The sequence below is a fragment of the Cheilinus undulatus genome, linkage group 21 (genome assembly GCF_018320785.1).
Source record: "Cheilinus undulatus linkage group 21, ASM1832078v1, whole genome shotgun sequence".
In the NCBI taxonomy this organism is placed as follows: domain Eukaryota; kingdom Metazoa; phylum Chordata; class Actinopteri; order Labriformes; family Labridae; genus Cheilinus; species Cheilinus undulatus.
Genome location: NC_054885.1, coordinates 37,234,972 through 37,255,240, shown reverse-complemented (window position 1 = coordinate 37,255,240; position 20,269 = coordinate 37,234,972). Strand labels below are relative to the sequence as shown.

General features: G+C 39.7%; 1 protein-coding gene across 3 annotated transcripts in view; it reads left to right on the top strand.

Annotated features, from left to right (window-relative positions):
- LOC121503695 (voltage-dependent T-type calcium channel subunit alpha-1I-like) overlaps positions 1-20,269 on the top strand; it is a 176,231-nt gene that overhangs the window by 137,792 nt on the left and 18,170 nt on the right. For 2 of the 3 annotated variants that reach the window (XM_041778220.1, XM_041778222.1), the window contains 2 exons: positions 8,031-8,180; positions 18,435-18,572. In XM_041778220.1, the coding sequence (XP_041634154.1) occupies positions 8,031-8,180; positions 18,435-18,572 (288 nt within the window). The remainder of the gene's footprint in view (positions 1-8,030; positions 8,181-18,434; positions 18,573-20,269) is intronic. The other variant, XM_041778221.1, reaches the window with a different exon arrangement.

Genomic DNA, 20,269 nt, shown 5'->3' with positions numbered 1-20,269 from the left:
ACGTCATCTACAAAAAAGAAGAGATGAGATTCTGAGATGCCCAGAAACCCTAATTATCCTGGCTATGAACCGAAGTAGCTTTGGGATAAATATCTTAGTCTTAGCTATGTTTGCACTTTGCATCAGTACATATGCAGGGAAGTGTGAGTGCAGGAACTGATCTGGTATCATTCATGCTAGAATATGAACTATTCAGATCAGTATCTGGTGTAAAAGTCCTAATGGAGACATCTCTACTTGAAGTGTTCTTTTCTGTATCTCTGGCTGCCTGTCAGTTTGCTTCTCAGTATCATTGCATTAGGTCATGCAGAGAAAATTACATATTGGATTCACAAGCTGGAAGAATACAAAAGAGGTAAACAATACGGCAGTAATTTCTGTATATTGTTTGAATGGTGCTGACATGGGAGAGTAGAAAATCATTGCTCTGTTTCTTTTTATAAATGATTGACAGCAACACTGCATGATTACACTCTTTACCAAGTTCTTTGTAAAAAGTCTTTTTTACTGTTCTTTGACAGAGCTTTTTTAAAGATAGTAGGGTCAAACATTTATACAAAGACATGGTTTTTAAAGAAAAAGAAGATGCTGCACTGTACAACAATATTAATGTTGTACTCATGCAGCTTTGATGTAAAAAGGCCCTTTCCTTCATTCACATTTCGCTCACGTGGTCACCAATAATTGATCAATCAGTTTGACATGTTATTGAAGTTTTAGTAACCTTACAACACTCACAGGAGACTATGAGCTCAAACACAGGCTGCATACAGTAGACACGCTCTCATTACTGCATCATACTCATGGTTCCATTCTGAAATCTCTATTAATAGTCTAAGAATCCATGTAGAAACACGCACAGATGACTCATCATCTGCCATCAAGTGTCTCACCTTTGCAGAGCTAAAGTTGGCTGCATGGAGCCATTTTTAGCTCAGTGTTTTACCACAGCGTTGGCTGACAAAGGAGTTTAATGCAGACCTTGGAGAACACACTGGCAGCATCCTCTCTCTCTCTCTTTCTCTCTCTCTCTTTCTCTCTCGCTCGCTCGCTCTCATCCTCTGTCTCTCTCTCTTCATCTTGATCTCCCCCTCTCTCATTGTTTGTCTCTCAAGTGATGCAATAAGGGATCTGGCAGACCGATGCAATTTATTCAGTGCACAGGTCCTTGGGGTTAGTATGTGTGTTGTATTTATGTGTGTGTGTATGCCTGTATGTGTTTATGAGTGAACGGTGGCTCATGTGAGAAATTGTACAAATTAACATTTGACATCTAGTTTCTTCTATTTCTGACAACCAGAAGCTCACAAAAATACTGAATTTAAACATGAATGTATAGGTTTTATGATGTTAAATAGTGAGCAGTTAAAGCATTACATTCTTTTAGTCACATTAATTGCTGTTTCATTGCTAATTGCATACTATGTCAGTGCACCTTAATTAAGCTGTAACAGGAAAGCAGCTGGGTGCTTCTCACTGTAGCGCCTTATTGCTCTCACAGTGATGTAAAATAAGTAAGGATGTCTAATTCCACCTTAAAAAAAACTCAGAGAAACCACCCGTTTGTAACCGTTGCTATCTAAAGACTATACCTATCAAAACATTCAAATAATAAGCATCTCAAATTCCAACAGTTAATCATAATTAATCTGCCTTTTGTCCATTTTAAAATTCCGCTATTTTGTATTTAAATGAAGGATAAATGACTTCCAGTTTAATACAGACCTGCTTTTATTTGGAAAGAAAGGAACCTAGAGTGGATTGAACAATAAGACATTAACTTAACCACAGAAAAAAAGAACTTATGCATTAGCCATTGAACTTTAAGTAATTTGCATAAAATGATGAGGAAATTTGCTCTGATTTTTTTTTAGGAATTTTCATGGAATCTTTTTTGGAATTTGTTTGGACATTTTTAATTATTTTCTTTGAAATTTTGGACTTCTAGTTTGAGGATATTTTGGAGGGTTTCGTTGGGAGTTTTTTGTGAAATGTGCAGCTAATTTTTAGGAGGCATTTTCATAGGAATTTGGGAAATGTGTTTCAGATGTTTTGAAATTTGACTTTAATTTTGCAGGGGAATTTGAAATAATTTGGTCTTTTTATTATAATTGGGGAAATTAATTTCTACATTTTGTAAATTTGATTAGGAATTTTGGTGTGATGCTGTCCTTTGAAATTTTCAGGAAGAAATTTCAGGGAATTTGAATGTTATGGAGAATTTTCTGTCCTCTTTGTGGAATTTTGGGAAATGCATTTGTTAATTTTTAAGAATTCACTTTGAATTTTAAGGGAAATTTTAAAAAATCAGTCATTTAAGTGGAACAACAGACAGACCTGTAGTAGATTTGTGGACATAAATTTTGGTTAAAAAAAATTAACAATAAAAATAATGATAATAACTCCTGCTCAAAGACAAGGCTGAGCTTTTAAACTTGTCAGGTCCTAATAACCCCAAAAAGGGTGAGAAACTAAAAATGCAAAATGCATAGTAACCACAAAAACACAGCAATGATTTGCAATTAAAATTTAACAATTTGACCGGCCTTGTTAAATTCCTTCAGTCGTTTGTTAATTATTTTTCTAATACGTAGAGAAAGTTGATAAATTCACAGAGATGAGGTCAGAAAGTGCTGCTGCTTCAGCTTGTGTGAATTCTATAATGCTCCATTGTAAACAGTGAAAATGTCACAGTGAAGCAAAAGTAATATATTACACATGGACCAGAGGGGACACTGCAGGAAGTCGACACAGAGGGAGAGAAGAAGAAGAGAGGAGAGATAATGGCCGAGCCAGTGACAGTCAGATAGACGCAGTAATTAATTTCAGCTCTCTCTAAACTTCCGTCCCCTGTAGACGGGCCTATTGTTGTCTACTAATACAGTTATTAATGGAGGCCAGCACATAGGCCGCCTTAGTCAATCACACATTATTTTTATCACCTATGTAGAAAAAACTATCTCTGGTCTGTCTGTGAGGGAGAGTCAGATTTAGATATTTTTACAAGGCTAAATATGGCAGACTCACCCTCACAGCCAGTTTGTCTTGATGCCAAAATCTGAAGGTTCAGCAGCGTTTCGTAAGCCGGCATGATGTAGGTGCTGGAAATACAGTAACCTGTCTCTTGAATTCTTAGCCCCCTCATTTTCAAACATGAGCCCTGAGTGATTGTAATATAACGCTGTGAGTCAGAAATGTGTGTTTGCATAACAGAGCTAAGTATAGTGCTTTAAGCCATGTCGTAGAAATGTGTTATCAAAATAGAGCTGTGTGGGGTTTGAAGAGGAGTGACCTTGTTTTTCAGGATTTTTAAAGATCTCTTTGCTGATGTAAGAGTTATTCTGGTTATGGTGAATGTGCTCCAGGCAGTGGTTCCAATTCATGGTGAAATACACCACAAAAACACTTTTCTTCTTCTGTCTTGTTTTTTAATGCCAGCGTGGTTTCTGGGAAAAGCAATCTGGCAGATGAGACTCATGCAAGGAGGGATCGTTTAAGTCACTGACTGATTCTGTGGAAATTGCTTTAAACCTAATAATACCCAGAGCACAAAGCAAATGCTTAAATCTTAAATTGTTTCAACAAGGTATTGAACAGCTTAATTGAGGTGATTTATCAAACGTAATTGCAGCGCTCTCAGAGCTGTAGGCTTTGATAGTAAAATTATGTGTTACTTGGCTAATGAGGGTTTGAAGTCATAATATTGAGTGGCTTTTTCCAAAAGAGAAAAGATTGAAGCCCTAAAGGCCAACAAAGCATGAGAGACAGAGAGACTTGTGGTTTATTTGTCCTTGATCTGTAAGAGAGAAAATATGTAGAATGATTTTTCTGTGCAGTGACATTTTACAACAGGGTAAACTGGAATTGGCAGGGTAACTGCTGTTAAACCAGGGAATCAATGACTAACAAACAGCTAGTTAAAGGGATACTTTAACATTTTGGCAAATTCGTCCATTGCCATAATCCCTATAGTCGTAGTAATAGGTTTGTTACCTTTAGTTGTTGGTGCAAGCTGTTTTTAGATCGGCCGCTACCGAGTTTGGACCTGCTGTGCCAACTCAATGTAAGCAGACTGTATTCCGGCTTTCCCTCATCAAACTCATCAAATACACAATCCAACGACTCCAAAACGCTCTTGTGGACAAGTTGTGACCTGTACATTCACCACGCTATGAAATAACCATGGAACATTACGAGACGGAGATGTTTTAAAGCTGAATGCAAAGCCAGAACTATACTCCAGGCATGGCTGCTGCACTGTGTCACTCCGCCCAGTGGTTTACTCAAGAAATAGTTTGAATATTTGCTTCATGCATAGTAATGTTACACAATTATACGTTATTATTTCATAGTGTGGTGAATGTACAGGTCACAACTTGTCCACGACAGCGTTTTGGAGTTGTTGGATTGTGTATGTGATGAGTTTAATGAGGGAAAGCCGGAATACCGTCTGCTTAGATTGAGTTGGCACAGCAGGTCCAAACTCGGCAGCGGCTGATCTAAAAACAGCTTGCACTGACAACTAAAGTTAACGAACCTATTACTAAGACTATAGGGATTATGGCAATGGACAAATTTGCCAAAATGTTGAAGTATCCCTTTAACCAGGGAGAGAATAAATAACGACCTGCTAGTAAACCAGGGGATGAATGAGGAAATTACTGTTGTTAGCCTGCACAAGAATCAGTACAGTTAATTGGCAACAAATGAACTGCTATTAAACTAGAGAATGAGGAAGTTAATGTCTGTTAATGTGAATCGAAAGAGGAAACCTGGAGTTGACCTACTTCCATTTTACCAGGCAGTGAACGACAAATAATTTTTAAAATGAAACTCTTTGATATCAAGTGCTATATTGAAGGGGATGATCATTTCTTTGTTGTTCTTGTTTTGAATAAGAAAAACAAACATGAAAAAATAAACTAGGATTTTTGTTAAAAAAAAAAAGAAAAAGAAAACACAAAAGAAACTTGAATGTTTGCATGTGGTGTAGAGCATAAAACATCTATTGCAAAATTTTGTTTATGGTATATTGACACATTTCAGGTTCAAGAAATATTGCACTGTCTGTGATTTGAACATTGCAGCAGGCCATACTGCAATTTAATCTAATTTGCAATTAATTGCCCAGCCCTAGCTTTTAGGGAATAAGAAAGAGACATAAAGCTAACTAACAAGGAAACCAAGAAATAATTTACTGCTTAACCTACAAAAACAACAACAGTTACAAGATGACAAACTGCCAGTTCATCAGTGAAAAATGAGATATTAATTACTTATTTACCAGGGAATTGATAACTAACTGCTTGTTGACCAGGGAATGAAGGAGTTATTAACTAGATAATCAAGGTCTTTAATTAGTTTTTGTTAACCTCTACAAAAGTAGGCAAAGTTAGTCGGTAACAACTGAGAAACTAACTTTAAGTTGATGATGTTACAAATGAGTAATTAACTGCTTGTTAATTTGATCAAAAACTTACATGGTGTCTTGAATAACTTCTAATAAACCAAGGAAACAATTAGGACTTGGTTCTTAATTAATCTTCATCAGGTGCAGTGTTAATTTCGTCGACTAAAACTATGACTGAAATTGTTCGTCAACAGCCTTTTTTTCCATGACAAAAACTAGACTAACAAAAATAGATCTGTGATGACTAAAACTGAAAAAAACTAAGTTTAGTTTTCATCAAGTTGACTAAAACTAGACTTAAATGTAATGTAGTTTACGTCAGACATTCAAAATCTGTGATATTTCCCGTCTGTGGGTAAATCTGTCTAAAAACAATGCAGCTGTATCTGTTCTGCCTCTCAGCTGTAGAAACCAGTGACCCCAGGTTTGGCAGGGTGCAGAGAACACACTATCATGATTTGGTACCAGATTTAGCCAAGAGAATAAATGCTTAGACTAAAAATTAAGACTAACATGTGGTGACTTTTATGGACTAAAACCAAAAAATAGTTGCCAAAATTAACACTGATCAGGTGATACCTGATGAAGGTCAGTTAGACAAGCTTTTCTCAAACTGGGGTCCGGGGACCCCTGGGGATCAATAAGCCACAGCTTATGAAATAAATTATTAAAGTAATTCCATGCCTTAAAAAAGCAAATAAACACACACAGGAACCACAATGCCATAAAACAACCATACTAAACCATTGACTCCCACATAAGTCAGCTTCGGGCCAATAAAAACTCAGATAGGATTGTGACATATTGCGCAAATCTATCACTTGTCAAGCATCAGTCACTTTGCTCAGGACACATTTGGTGTGCAGGTCCAGCTAGCATCAATAGATAAATATTTAAGTGCATCCACTTCATCAAGTGATGCTAGACCCAAACCAGCTAAACTGAGAAAATATGATGACAGCTACCTCAAGTTTAGTTTTAGTGAGAACAGCGACGGAAGACCACAACAGAAGATTTTTTCAGACGAAAGGATCAGGAATATTTCTGCCAGCAAACACCAATGGTGAACCTGACCACATCCTCAGAAAAAGCACAGAGGGCTTCTTAAATGGCTGCTCAAAGGATTGCAAAAAGTAAGAAGCCACACTAAAGTTTAGAATACAGCATCTATATATGTTTAATCAGTGTTAGGGTTATGTGGGGTCCTTGGTAAATTTTCTGCCTTGTAAGGGTCCCTCTTATGAAAAGTTTGAGAACCCAAGACTTAGAATGAAACATTGGGTGTTTCAGTTAAATATAAGCAAAAAGTGAGATGGTTTGCAGGAGTTTTTCTGAGTTTTTTAAGCCGTTTCCTCCTCCAATGCACCAGTCACATATTCAGGTATGCAGAGAATCTTTCAACAAGTGATTCTACGGGAACATGGAACTTTAATAATTACTGATGGCTGCCTGTCGATTTTATTTTTGAAATAAATCGATAAAGAAACACTTGCAACAGTCATCATCTTTTAAAAAGAATTGTTGCTCACATAGATTGTCAAGGCTTTGGTTTAATGTTAAATACAATTTAGAAGTCATAGCTATGTAATCTTACACCACCAGATTCACCCTGCAACACGAGCTCATACTGAGTTGAAAATGAGACAACAAAAAGAGAGCCGACGAGAGAGACAGCAATGTCTCCTGATCCTAAACAGTTTTTCATTAAATCCTGACCTGTGGACTTATTTTTACTTCACCTCTGTTAAGATAGATCGCATGCAGTCTGGAAACAATTTATGTTTGGAAATTATGCAGCCCAAGATGGAACTATTGGGTCCTGTTAATTGTTATCACCTTGAAAAATAATGCAGTTATTTTGTATATAACTCTAAATAGTTACTGTGCTCTGATAATGGAACTCATAAGAAAATAGGCAGGATTATACTGTACATGTGAGCACATGTGAGGTTAAAGCAATTTTGAGGCTGCAAACAGTTTTTTATGTTTACTGCCAAGTTTGTTCAGAAAGCCAGGAAGCTGTAATGAGGGCATGTCCACTAATTTGGTTAGTCAAGACATAATGTGGATTTTTTTCCCCAACAACAACAACTTTGGTCATTGTGTAGGTGTAGTTTTAGTCAAAGTTTTTCTTAGGTTGAAAAAAAGGCTTGAGTGTGTGGCTATCAGCGAATTCCTCATTCATTACCTGGAAGCTGTGCCTATTTTTGAGTAGGTTAACCAGAATATAGTTCCTCACAGGTTCCCTAGTTTACTAGCAGTACGTTTCTCCTTCAGCCTCCAGTAATTAAGCCAGTTTTTGTACCTCATTGTAAAGTGTTACCTTGAGCTGTTTGATAAAATTGAAGATTTGAAGGTCTAGCCTGTAATAACAGTCTGTTCTGATAACTTCCTCTTACATGTTTGTTGTTTCTGAGAACATCATAACTAACAACAGCATACCTGCGTGTGCACAGAAACATTTTTATAACTCTTACTCTGGTGTATGCATTTCCCTTCCCGTCTTCTTTGTCCTCGCATGTCCGCATGTGCACATGTTTGCGCCTGCGTGCGTTACTGGTCTGCGGCCTGCGTCCCGTGTGTATGTGTCCGTGTGTGTATTTGTGTGTATATGTTCCAGGAGAGCCAGTGGCTGGACAGTGTATCTCTCCTCATCAAGGATACGTTGGAGGGTGAGATGCTGATGATCGACAACCTCTCCGGTTCGGTCTTCCACCACTACTCCTCTCCTCCACCCGTCTGCAAAGACTGCAAGGGCCACCCACTAGAGGTACCACCCTGATGATGCATGCATACGCACTTGCATGAAATATGCTTGCACATACTAACAGACATAAAAATGTAGAGCAGAAACACAACTAGGATGCCTACTTCTGGCAGACTCACTACTCACAGAACTATGGATTAGTGTTTCACTGCAGTGCTGGGCAGTAACAGCACTAAAAATAGTAGTTCAATTCTATTTTCTTTAACTTTTTGGAAGAGTTTTGGATCAAATTTTACAGTAGCCTCGCTGTTATTTGATGAAGTAGAGTTTCATTTTCCCTACAATGAACCAAAGCCCTCTGTCACAGTCCAAAATATGACTTCTATGGATTTCTCCTCTGTCCAGCTTTGGTGTAGTGAAGCTGAAATGTTTGCAGAGTAACTAGGAGCTTAGCTCACCACATTTTACCAGAAGTTTGTCCAACAGTAAACGAAAATGCCATTCTTTACTTGTAGTGGCCTATACTCGATACCCAAAGCAGGCCTAACTGGTCTTGTTTCCTCCTTTGGAGCAGGAAGTAACCAGCCATCTTCAAAGCCTTAATATGCATTAATGCAATCACACATGTGATAAATGCACAGCACTGCTATTTGACTAGCAGTTTCTTGTCCTACAGAGAATTTAACACTACAATTTTGTGGTCTTTGAAGTGTGCAAGTTTTGCAGGTGGATAAATTACCAAAAAAAAAAACTTTGAAATATCACTGTATGCATTTCCAACTACTGGACATCCTTTAAAAGCCCCAGGTAGCTCTGCAGCTCTCTCTGAAATCTTGGCAGAAATAAGACGATCTTGTTTTATAAGGAAGCTTCTGCTTCTACCCTTAAAAGTAGGACCAAATAAGTATAAAACTGAGGCATTTGGGCCAGTTTGGACCGAGTCCCTGCTCTGAAATGCTTGTTAAGTATGGCCGCAGGTGTTGTGTGAAAATAAACTCTAGGGACACTTTAAATTAATTCAGACTGGATGCAAGCCCAAAATAGTTGTGAAGGTTTAATTTAAGGTAGATTTAAGACTGAATATCTACCTTCCTCAGCATATGAATGCATAAATATTCAGATGACACAGGCATTTTGCTTTTGTGGACTAGTGCGTGGTGATGGCCAGGGGTTAATACACTGGGAGCACTGGGATATTTCTTTGACACCTGAAGGTCTATTTGGCCTGCTGTGAACAGTCAGTGTTGACAGAAAGGTAGAGAGAATTGACCTCTCTGAATGCACACATCATCATATGCAAATGTATCCTGAAGTTGGTTTAACATACTCGTGAGTCGTGAGGTGAGGCCTGCAAAAAATATCACTGTGTCCATGCAATGCACTATGCAATCCTGCAGAGAGTGAGAGAATAAGACAGAGAAGGATGCATAGAAATGCTTCACACTAAGTGACATAACTAGCAGGAAGGGATCAGATTAGTCTACACAAACCCAGCATGGCAAGCAGTGTGACAAAATAGACTGTAGGCTACACAGTGAGCAGGTCTCTCTGTAGATGAATTAAATCAAAGCAATAATGAGTGCATCACAGCGACCATATAACACTAATAACAGAGTGTTTCAATGTAGTATAGGCTACAGCTGATTAAGGAATTGCAGCATCTTTATCATAATGTACCTGAAATCAGTGTCAAAGCTCAACATCACTATCTGCTAGTATATTAGAGAAGTTACTACAATGATATACACAGGCCTGTAGCCAGCTGAATGGGAATGTTTCCCCTTTTGGCTTTTTTTCCTGCAGTTTTTCCCCTCATTTAAAAAAAATATTTTGAGTTTAAAACTAGTAGACTGCATTTGGACTGCAAAGCTAACTTGTAGGAGCGAGCAGTTTCAGCTGTGGGCGGCACTGGGCAGTGGAAAAAAATCACCACAGGTCCCGAATGATCCCAGACAGCCACAATGATGGACTTAACAAATGATGGAAAATAGGATTTTGGCTTTTTTTTTAACCAAAAGACCAAGCATGGCAAGGCTGACATTTGGAAAAATGTGTCATTTAAAAATCAGATGATCTTTATATGTTTAGCACCAATTTATTATAAATGTTATCGCAACACACTTTACAAAGAGGGCAGGTCTAGACCATTAGTTCCTAAACTGGGGTCCAGGACCTCCAGGAAGGGGTGCCATAGATCTTGGGGGCAGGCACGAGACAAATATTTACTAAAACCATGATAATGCAGTTATTAAGTAGTTTATACAAAGGTCTTTTGATTAAAAAAAGCATGCATATGCCCTTGTTAGGGTTTTCATCAGTGAAAACAATTAAAATCTATGTTGATATTAGATGGCAATGTGTCACTTTCTCTTCTCTCTTGAGTTCTGGGGACCCCGCTTTTCTTAGGTACTACAGGGGGACTCCAAGGACTGGTCTAAGCCATAGTCATTATTCATGAAACATAGAATAAATTAACCATGAGCTCTGCACTCATTAGCGTTAAGCAAAGTTACAAATGACGAAGTAACTTATGACAATGGATAAAACTCTAAAGCGTCGTCCCACAGATTTATATTGTATTGGGCTGGAAGAGATGGCCATCCCATTCTGCTTCTTTCTGTGTATTTTTTGCCATTTGTACTTGTGATCATACTTACTAGCAATATGTTGTATAAAGATGTTCAAATAACACCACTCACCCTTTGAAATATTTAACTCTATATTCTGCGATAATAGCAGGGAAGATGCATTTGTTGATGAGAAAATGTATTGCAACATCATCCTAGAGCACAGGAGTACAGGATGATATCAGCACTATGGAGCTGCAAAAATGTTGAAATGACGGCATTTGAACTTTACTTTTAACATTAGAGGTGATGGTGACTTTATACAGTGGTCTAAAAAAGGTCAGCAAAAATATGTGGGTGGCTTTAAATATAACTGGATGGTATTGTCTCTGTTAGAAATGCTGCTGTGCCAGTGAGTCAAGAAGACTGCTTCTAATTAAAAAAAAAAGGAGTTTAATCATCCCTTTATTTTGCTACAGACACACCAGGCAGGAGCTGATGACACCAACTGGTCAGAAATCCTGCAGTAGCAGCATTATGAAAGCTGTCATGTGCAGGGCTTCATTATACAGCTTATAATGTACAGTTGCGCCAAGAAGGAGTTCTTAACATGATAATTAATGGAAGAAGAATCCCAAAAGTGGTGCTTGTCAAAAGATAAGGGTTTTTTGTTTGGCTGAGACTTTTTATTGCATGGCGGCCTCCCTGTGAGGTCTTCCAGGCATGTCCAACTGGGAGGAGACCTTAGGGTAGACCCAGAACTCGCTGGAGGGATTATATATCCCATCTGACAGAATCCCCAAGGAACAGCTGGAAAATGCTGCTTGGGAGAAGTCTGGGCTGACTTGCTCAGCCTGCTGCCACCACTGCTGCAGGACTGATGGATGGAGTAGAATTATCGGTTGTTGTTTTAAAGAGATAAGAAACTTTTACTGATCCCTGGTTAGGGGAAATTAGGTTATAGGGATGTTATTAGGGTGAAATTCTGGACCTATTGCTGTTATAAGGGGTCGTTTTCAGCCCTCCAAATCTTCAGTTTTATCCAACCAGAAACTCATGTTTTATGCTTTATGCATTGTTTGTATTACAGCTGCATAATGCGGTCAAAAACCCCTATTGCAATTAACTTTGACAGACTAAGTACAGGCTTATGGAGATAGGTGAATAAACATGTATGTTACACTGTAGTAGCAACTGTTTAAACTAAGTATAAATGTAGAACTACAGACGTAATCAGAAATTTATGTGGACAGGCTGCCTGGGATGGAGTCAGACTTCTGGCCCAAATTATTATTCCAGTCCACCCCTGTTGATAGCAGTGTTTATTATGGAAAGGATCATTTATGCCTTCACAAAACTGCTCCAAAACATTTCTTACCAGAGAGAAACACACACACATATATTATCATATACAAGACTCTGACATTCTCTCACACACACAGCCACACATATACTCAACCATGATGTCTTGGGTCCTATCGGATGCATGCAGATGCAGCAGCGATCCACATAAGAATATACATTTGCATGCACTTTCATGGAGATATGCTCACACAAGCAGACACATGGGCTTCATTCATCCAACAAAGAAGTTTTAATGGAAGGCGTTGTTAAGGTTCATGCATTATAAAGCCTGTCAGCTACTGAATGAGCTACTATGGGACAATATAACAGGGGAATATCAGCCTGTAATTAAACCCTATATCAACAAATGTGCAGAATAGTGGATTAATGAGGCCTTTTGCATGCCAACACACATGCAGCCATTCCTGATTTGCATGCATGAACGCTCACACCGACTCGCTCCTTTACTCCGCCTGCATTTTGGGGGATTTTGTACACAGGAGATCCTGCATATACTGAACACCTCCAAACACACTGTCCTGTGCCTGTGTTGTCCATCACAATGACAAAGTGCAGCGGGTCAGCTCGGAAGAAGCAATAACTGGGCTCGACACCTTCCCACCTGTCAGTCGTGCTTTCTGCCTGTCTGCAGACGCTGTCAAACCTTCAAATCGTCTTCCCTTTTTTACATCCTCTCTATTTCCATCCATCTCTGGCTCTCCCTCTATCTAGCTCTGATTTACTGAATCTGATGCTGTACTGTTCTCCTTCAGTTTTCATATTCCTCAAATATCAAACCCAATTTTGTTTGTTTGTGGTTGAGAGAGCTAGCGTGGGCATGTGCCATTTTCAGAAAGATGAGTCGTTCTCTGCTGAGAGTTATGTACAATGTTATTGTATTTAAGGGGACGGGAAGGCACAGCAGGACACCTTGGTGCAGTGTACGTGACAGTGAAAATATTCATCAAGGAAGCGCTTAATAAAGACTTGTGAACAGTCGCAGCACGAGAGCGACTATAGTTGAGTCTGCAGGGAACAGTTCAGTGGAGCAGTGAAGGCCTCTTCCATTTATTAAGTTGCATTAGCTTAAGAGAGACTGGGATCCAGCCTTCCATTGCACCATCTATTTTATAACATTTGGGGAGTTTCGAGCCTACAGAGGTAAAAACCAGAGAGGCAATATAAACCAATAGTGATACATCTATGGCCAACAGCTACACCATTTATGTTGAAGTGTTGCCAAACCCCAGAGTTTCAGCTGAAGTTCATCTACCCTGGAATAAAAACAATTACTTTAGGAGATCAGAGATTCATCATGGACAGGGCTAGGAGTTAGATGAGACATGCCCACTTCTCTCCTCTGGAGTCTCCTGTAGTCCAGGAGAGACAGCCAGTACCAAGGGCATGGAGGGGCAGTAGAGGACAGGGGCCATCTCGGAATGGTCAGTCATGCCTTATAGAGGATTTGAATGATATAGAGCTCAACAGTGTGGTTTTGGTCATTAGTCATAATGTCTTAACCATGCAAAGACTTAGCACAAGATACATGAGTGTGGAAGGATGGTAAATGAACTCCCCTTGGGGGGCAAGTAGTGAATAAGGCACATGTCTTGACTATGCCAAGTGTTCAAAGTGCAGAAAAAAAGCATTCATAACTCTTTAGCTACTTCTGTGTCCCAAAAGTAGTGACATGTTCAGGGAAAAATAAAAAAGGTTTTAAAAAGTCACAGAGAAACGGCAGCTGGCAGGAATTTAAAAAGTCTCTGTCTGAAGCCGTGACAAGTGATGTCACGCCCTGCAAATGTACGGCCCATTTCCACAAAGCATTCTGGTTTGTTTCAAAACACAGTTTAGCACATTAGGCCCTGATCTTGCCCGAGTTTCTTCAGCTGATGTCTGTCTAGTCTCACTCGCTGTGATGGGAAATCCCCAGGTCATTTGGCTGAGCTCAGAGCAGGTTGTTTGGGGCAGTGACTTACATTAAAGAGTGGCTTTGTAGCATAGGCTTAGTCATGGACAGCACATGATAACTCAGACACTGGACCCACAAGGTTTATTTAGTTGATAGTACATCGATTAAATCATTTTTAAAATGTGAGTTTTTACATGTTAAAGCAGCGCAGTACAAGACTCCTCTAGACTCTTGTCTCCCTTAATCTGGCTAGACATCACCAGGAGGTCAACAGGACAGAGTAAATTGTGATTGCTTCCACGCCAGGTAGAAAAAAATTGTTTGTTTTTTTTAAATGTAGGGATCGTACTCAATGTATGTAGCAATCGTCTGTTGGTAATTGTACTGTAAAGGTCTATTTGATTATATCATCAGGATCCTGTGACTACAAAGAACGTATTCTGCCCATGTGAAGACAGGAAGCTCCAGCAACTATAGTAAAGGGTAATCAATATTGCAAATAAAATTGATGTAAATACACATCTCCTTAAACAAGCCGCTTATCGTCATATTGTCTGTGCATGAGACATGCATGACACTTACAGTACCTCCAGGGCCCACCAGGGGTCTACAGTATTATTTGTTGGGTCAAGTTGGGAAAATTATCTTTAGCAATTAACAGAATCACAACGGATTGTGGGATGCATTTCACTCCCAGAAAAAATGTCTTGAATTTTGCCTTCTTCTTCATTTTTTTCCCTGTAAATTACATTTTCTATCGCCATGAATATGTGGGTAGCTGACAAACATGGGTCCATATATTGATGTAAGGATTTTCTGAAATGTCAGTGGAGGCTTTGAAGAGAAAGTTTTCTTCTGGAACCAAAGGTCTGGTCACTGTTGAGCCCTGTGGTTAAAAAAAGGCCCAAAAAACATTTGCCTCCTGACTTCGGATAAACCAATAGAAAAATTCCGTTGCAGTAGCCAGGTTTCAGCCTGTAGAGCGCAGTCACTTTGCATATTTCCAAAGCATTTGTATAATTTGAATGCGTTGTATAAGTTGTTTGCAGTCACATGATCCCGGTGGTGTGCCAATGTTAGATGGAGGGCAGGAGGTAAACAACAGCAGTTAGGAATCAATAGGGGGGGGGGGGGGGAGGTTCAGCTGATTAAAGTGGTCTGGGGTTTGGTTACTTTTTGAAGATTTACATATTTCTGTTTATTTTTACTACTGTTGGTACTATGACTAAACTTGTGGTAAACAACAAAATGGAAAAGAAGCAGTGTGCTTGTTTCTGCACATGTATTGACAGTTATCCTCCAACCACTGATGCACCTGTTTGCTATTCCAAACACTTACCGCGGTCTGAGTCATTTGATGTTGCCATGAGATATCTGTCATGCTTATTTTCCTCTCTTCCCCTCCCAACGGCTCTGAATAAGAAAATCCCCTGCCTCATCATGGCTGTGGCAGACACTCTCCTCTGGTATCTTGGTAGCAAAGTTGTCGATGTATCTGCAGTAACCTTGGAGGAAACTGTGGGTATAGAAACTCTTCATACCTATTTTGCCTTTTTCATTGTCCCTGAGGGCACAGCCAAAAATACAGGGAGAGAAAGAATGTTGTTTCCAGTACCTGCCGATAAATGTACCAACTGGTGACTCGCAGAGACGTTTCTGAAGCTATTTATAGCCTGAGTTTGAGACACATGGAGGCGTTAGTGCAGGCTGATATATGGAGATAAAAACACAAAAACTACAAAGTTTTTCTTTTAAATTAATGAGTTGCATCACTTTCTTTTCTGCCTTGCCTCACCACAACAACTCCTTTCTCTCACTCTCTCATCCTCTCTCTTTCTCCTTCCTTCGGGGCTCAGGAGATGGTAAATTACAGCAGCATATCAGCCATGAATCTCTCTCTATGAACCTCTTTGTCTCTCTCACCTATGGGCACATGTTAATATATTGCTCACAGGCCTCACTTCATTGGATTTTACTTTGCTCCTTTTGAGTATCCTTTCCAATGCTTATTGTTGGCTATTTATTGCTCTGTCTCTTTAAGGGAACACTGCTTGAGCGTGTCACAGCAACCCCAGAACCCAGAAATTCCTCTCCAGCGTCACTGTTTTCAGCATGTTTGAAACTGCGCACAAAAAAAAGTGCTGGGAGGGTAAGAACAGAGAAGAGTGTCAGCTTAGAAGATTGAGCTCGCAGAGGAGGTTCACACCGTGCTAATTTAAAAACAATTTAAGAGCCATATGGGCTGAGTTACCTGCAGTCCTAATGAAACAAATGAAGCTGGAGCCAAAGCTGGAACAAATGAGCGAGGGAGAGAGGCGTAGTAACAGTTAGAGTTATTGTTGTCGGATCCAATTGTTCTGTGCTTTGTATTATTTTCTTTAGTGGTCTGTTTGTTGAATTAACAACATAGACTGGATAGGACAGACCATGCATCTCTACTTCCAGATGTTGTACAAGCCAAATTAATGACATCCTGCACTGGTGACTGGTACCTGATAGGTAAAGAGTAACAAGCCAAACATCACCCATTTGTTTCAGTGTAATTAAGATGAAGCACAGCATTGAGGTCAAACATGTTTCAATCCTCTAAAAGTTTAATGTGTGTAATAACAGTATCAGTAGCAAGTGTGCCTGCTTTGCAAATTGTCTCCGTCAGCCTGTCTGGGGCTTAAACACAAGCTGTGAGCTGCAACAGAGCAACTCAGTTTGACTTTGGCCAACTATTGTAGTTCAGTTTCAACAAACCTGAATCTGAGCATTGCTGCCACTGCACCACATTATAAAGAAAGCAAGAAAGAAACCAAACCAGGTGCTGAACAGTAGACTTGAGGTGGGTAACGAGGCAGGTTTGCTTACACGAGTGTTACTGGGTGCAGGGGTGTCGACCTCAATAGCAGCATTCTCCCTCAAGCATAGCAGGACCATAATCCAAGCAGTTACCCTGTTGCTGGCACCACATGTAACATATGAGAACAGAAATTTGCCCTCCTAGTAGTAAAGGTCAGATCAGGTAACCTTGGTCCTGTACACCTGATGGTCATCGCCCAGGCTTGTGTCAGGCCCATGCCCCATCTCTCCAGATGATGTGAGCGCCACCTAGCGAACCCAGCTGAGGAGAGTAGTAGTAAGCTCAGCTTGGTAGTAAAGCTGATTACATTTTTGATTAAATGCAATAGGACCAAAATTGTAAATGGAATTAGAAATGCAATATTTCTTTAACCTGGAATGTGTCAGAATACCAGTTTAATGCAATTATTTTGCAGCAAAGATGTTATGAACCACACATTATGCAAACATGCAAGTGTCGACATTTTGAATGGGTTGAAAAAAATCCAACTCCTTATTTTTGATAATATGAATGACATAAAAATGGTCATTTCCTTTCAATACAACAGTTTAGATTGCACCTACAATGTGAGACAAAATAATTGCAATTAGATATCATCATCATTCAGCCTTAGTCTTAGTCTACTTTGCAACCAAGGGACAGGAAGTGACATCATTCCCGCAAAAGACTTGGTGGTACTGGGAGTTGTAGTTTTCCCCTTCCCAGGTGTCACATAGCATACAAAAAACACAGCTGCTGTATCTCTGTATACAACCAGCTCATATTTACAAGTTAGAAAGAAGATTGAGAATAGAAAGCCCCTAAAACCTTTCTCGAAGGGGAAATGGCTCTAAAACAAAGCAATGATATAGCGAATAGGATGCAATCTTCTGGATGAGGCAGGCCTATTCTGCAGCCAGTCACCAGGGGGTGATCAAGATGTTTTGGCTCAGTTTTTGTGGAGCTGTTGTGCTGTCTATCTTTTTATCCTGTCTATGGCTGTTATATGCACAGCAGCAGCATTCAAATGTACAACCATGTTTTAAAACATACCCAGTTGGCTGTGAGGAGAGAATTATGAGGTTCTGGTGTCGCTCCTACTGAGGAAAATAAAGAAAACATCTCTTCACTCATGCTTACATAAACATGCAGACACTGCAGGTGCACCTTCATGTAGAAAAACCGGCACACATGCAGCTGCTTGGATTTCTGCCTCTCGCCTCTCTCGTCACGTGTTTTCGAAGCACTGGGAAATCTTTGTTCCATTGATGATGACAAAGCACTGTTATTACTCTTTGAAATCTCTCACCCTGCTCTCTTTACAGACAGGTGCCACGGCATTTTGGATTTGAAATGCCAACATCTGGTGAAGCAAACAAGGCGGAGGTTTTGACGATCATGTCTGTTTGGCTCATAATGCCCTGTAAAAGATAGAAAGGAATCATGGGAGATTCATCTTTTTAACATTGTTGATCATCTTTTTAATGTTATATCTATGTGCACAAACATGTAAGATCCAGATTCCACTGACTGAATCAGATGTAATTCTGAGCACTTATTAGACCTTGCTCTGTAAATTTAGTCCAAAAAGTCAGAACCTTTTTTCTGTGCCCATGCCCTGTCCATCCTTGTTTTGAGACATGAATAACGGAGGTGCATTTTTGTAGCAGATCAGGATGGCAGAGATTGAGCAGGCATCGTTGAAGTCAGAGCAGATTTCGGACAAGTCCTCTTCCCCAGCCCTGCCAGACGACCTCAGCCTGGATGAACATACAGCCTACCAGCTGCTGGCACGAGAGTGCAAGGTGAGAATACTGTGAGAAGAGTTTTTTGGGTGGGGGCAATTCAAATCTGTAATTCTGGGACAATAACAGAAACACACCTCTGAATAGATATTGTGCAAACTTACTGATATGCTTTTTCTAACAAGGTTTAGTTTTTTTGAGGTTGGGATGTGTAGAAATCAGTATTTTGCTGTCACATATCCATGGAAATTTGACATATTTCACATCAATCCGGGCAACACCCCAAACAGTGGGGCACAACTTGACAAGTTTACAGACATTGTTAAAATTCTTTACCATCAGTGGAGCCAGGTAGTATAATAAACTCTTGCCAAAGCTGGTCATTAGAAGGGCAAACACATCTTTTCCACCAAGAAAAGCTTTCATTGTAGTTATTTCTTCCTCTTTCCATGAAGAAACCTTGGCCAGGTCTGATCAAACTAATCTGACACGCCAGAGAGACTGTTTCATATCTCTGTTGCATGAATGTATTTCACATCCATCTGGAAAAGCTCCCATCGGAGGTGTTTGGAAAGGGCAGGACTTTTCAAAAAAATTCTTGGAAGGTGATTGGAGGGATGTTCTGTCACATTCATGGTGGGCCAATCAGAGCGACAAGACAAATGAGGCTGCACACATGCACTTTTGAGACGACAGGCTACTGCTGCTGTAGTTTTTGAATTCAGACCTTTTCTGCAAGTAAAATTGATGCAAAGGCTGCTTAGGAGACGTGCAAAAACGTCTTCTCTGCCAAGACAAACCTCCGGTTTCAGTTTCTTTTCGACTTTCATATTCCAAGTCTGTCATCAGGCAAGGCACCAATCAGAAACATTGTGTCAGGTCTGAAAACAGACCGGACCAATCAGCATCATTTGAGAAGAACAAGGTGGTAGCTATGTGCGGGATTTAGTTGTACGGGTAGCCAATAGCAATGGCTGCTGCCAGTGTAGTGTTTACTTTGGCTGTAGCTACAGTATATCAGCAGTTTTATCAGAACTTGACTGCATTTCTTTATTAAATGGAGCAGATGGAAAACATCTCATTCAACAACAAGCTCAACAGTTTAGCTGCTGAGGTCACGATGCTAATGAAGCTGTGCATGACGACTCCATTTTGTCTTGTCGCTCTGATTTGCCCCTAATGAATGTGACAGACAGAACATCCAGTCACTCTGAGGATTTTTTGAAAAGTCCTGCCTTTCCCAAACACTGTAAATGGATGTTTCCCAAATGGATGTGAAATTTATCTAAACAACTGATAAATGAAACAGTCTACCTGGTGTGTCAGGTCATCCCTTCAGTAGTAGATTGTACAAAACTGCATCATGACAGTTTTTTTGGACAAACTCCTCTTAATTTGGAATGAACAACATAGAAAGTGGATTTTTTGAGGGGCTCAAAGCTGATGAAAGCACAAGGTGCTATAAAACTTACTGAGACTCAAAAGCTCGATGGTACCACTCTATGATGTCATGGATCAAAGAAACGGCAGTGTTGGCAAAGTAGATGTAAATACCACACAGGAAAAAGAGTCTTACCTTAAAGATGTTTAATGCTAACCTCTGGCATCAGAGAAAGAATAAAGACATGCCATTCACAACCATTTCCAGAGCCTCTGAAGCAGTCGACCAAATAACCAGGCATAAAAGTTTTTGTTTAAACTGCAAGAAAATGATGCCCAGTGCTGTAAATTTTCTTATTACACCATAAAGTCACAGT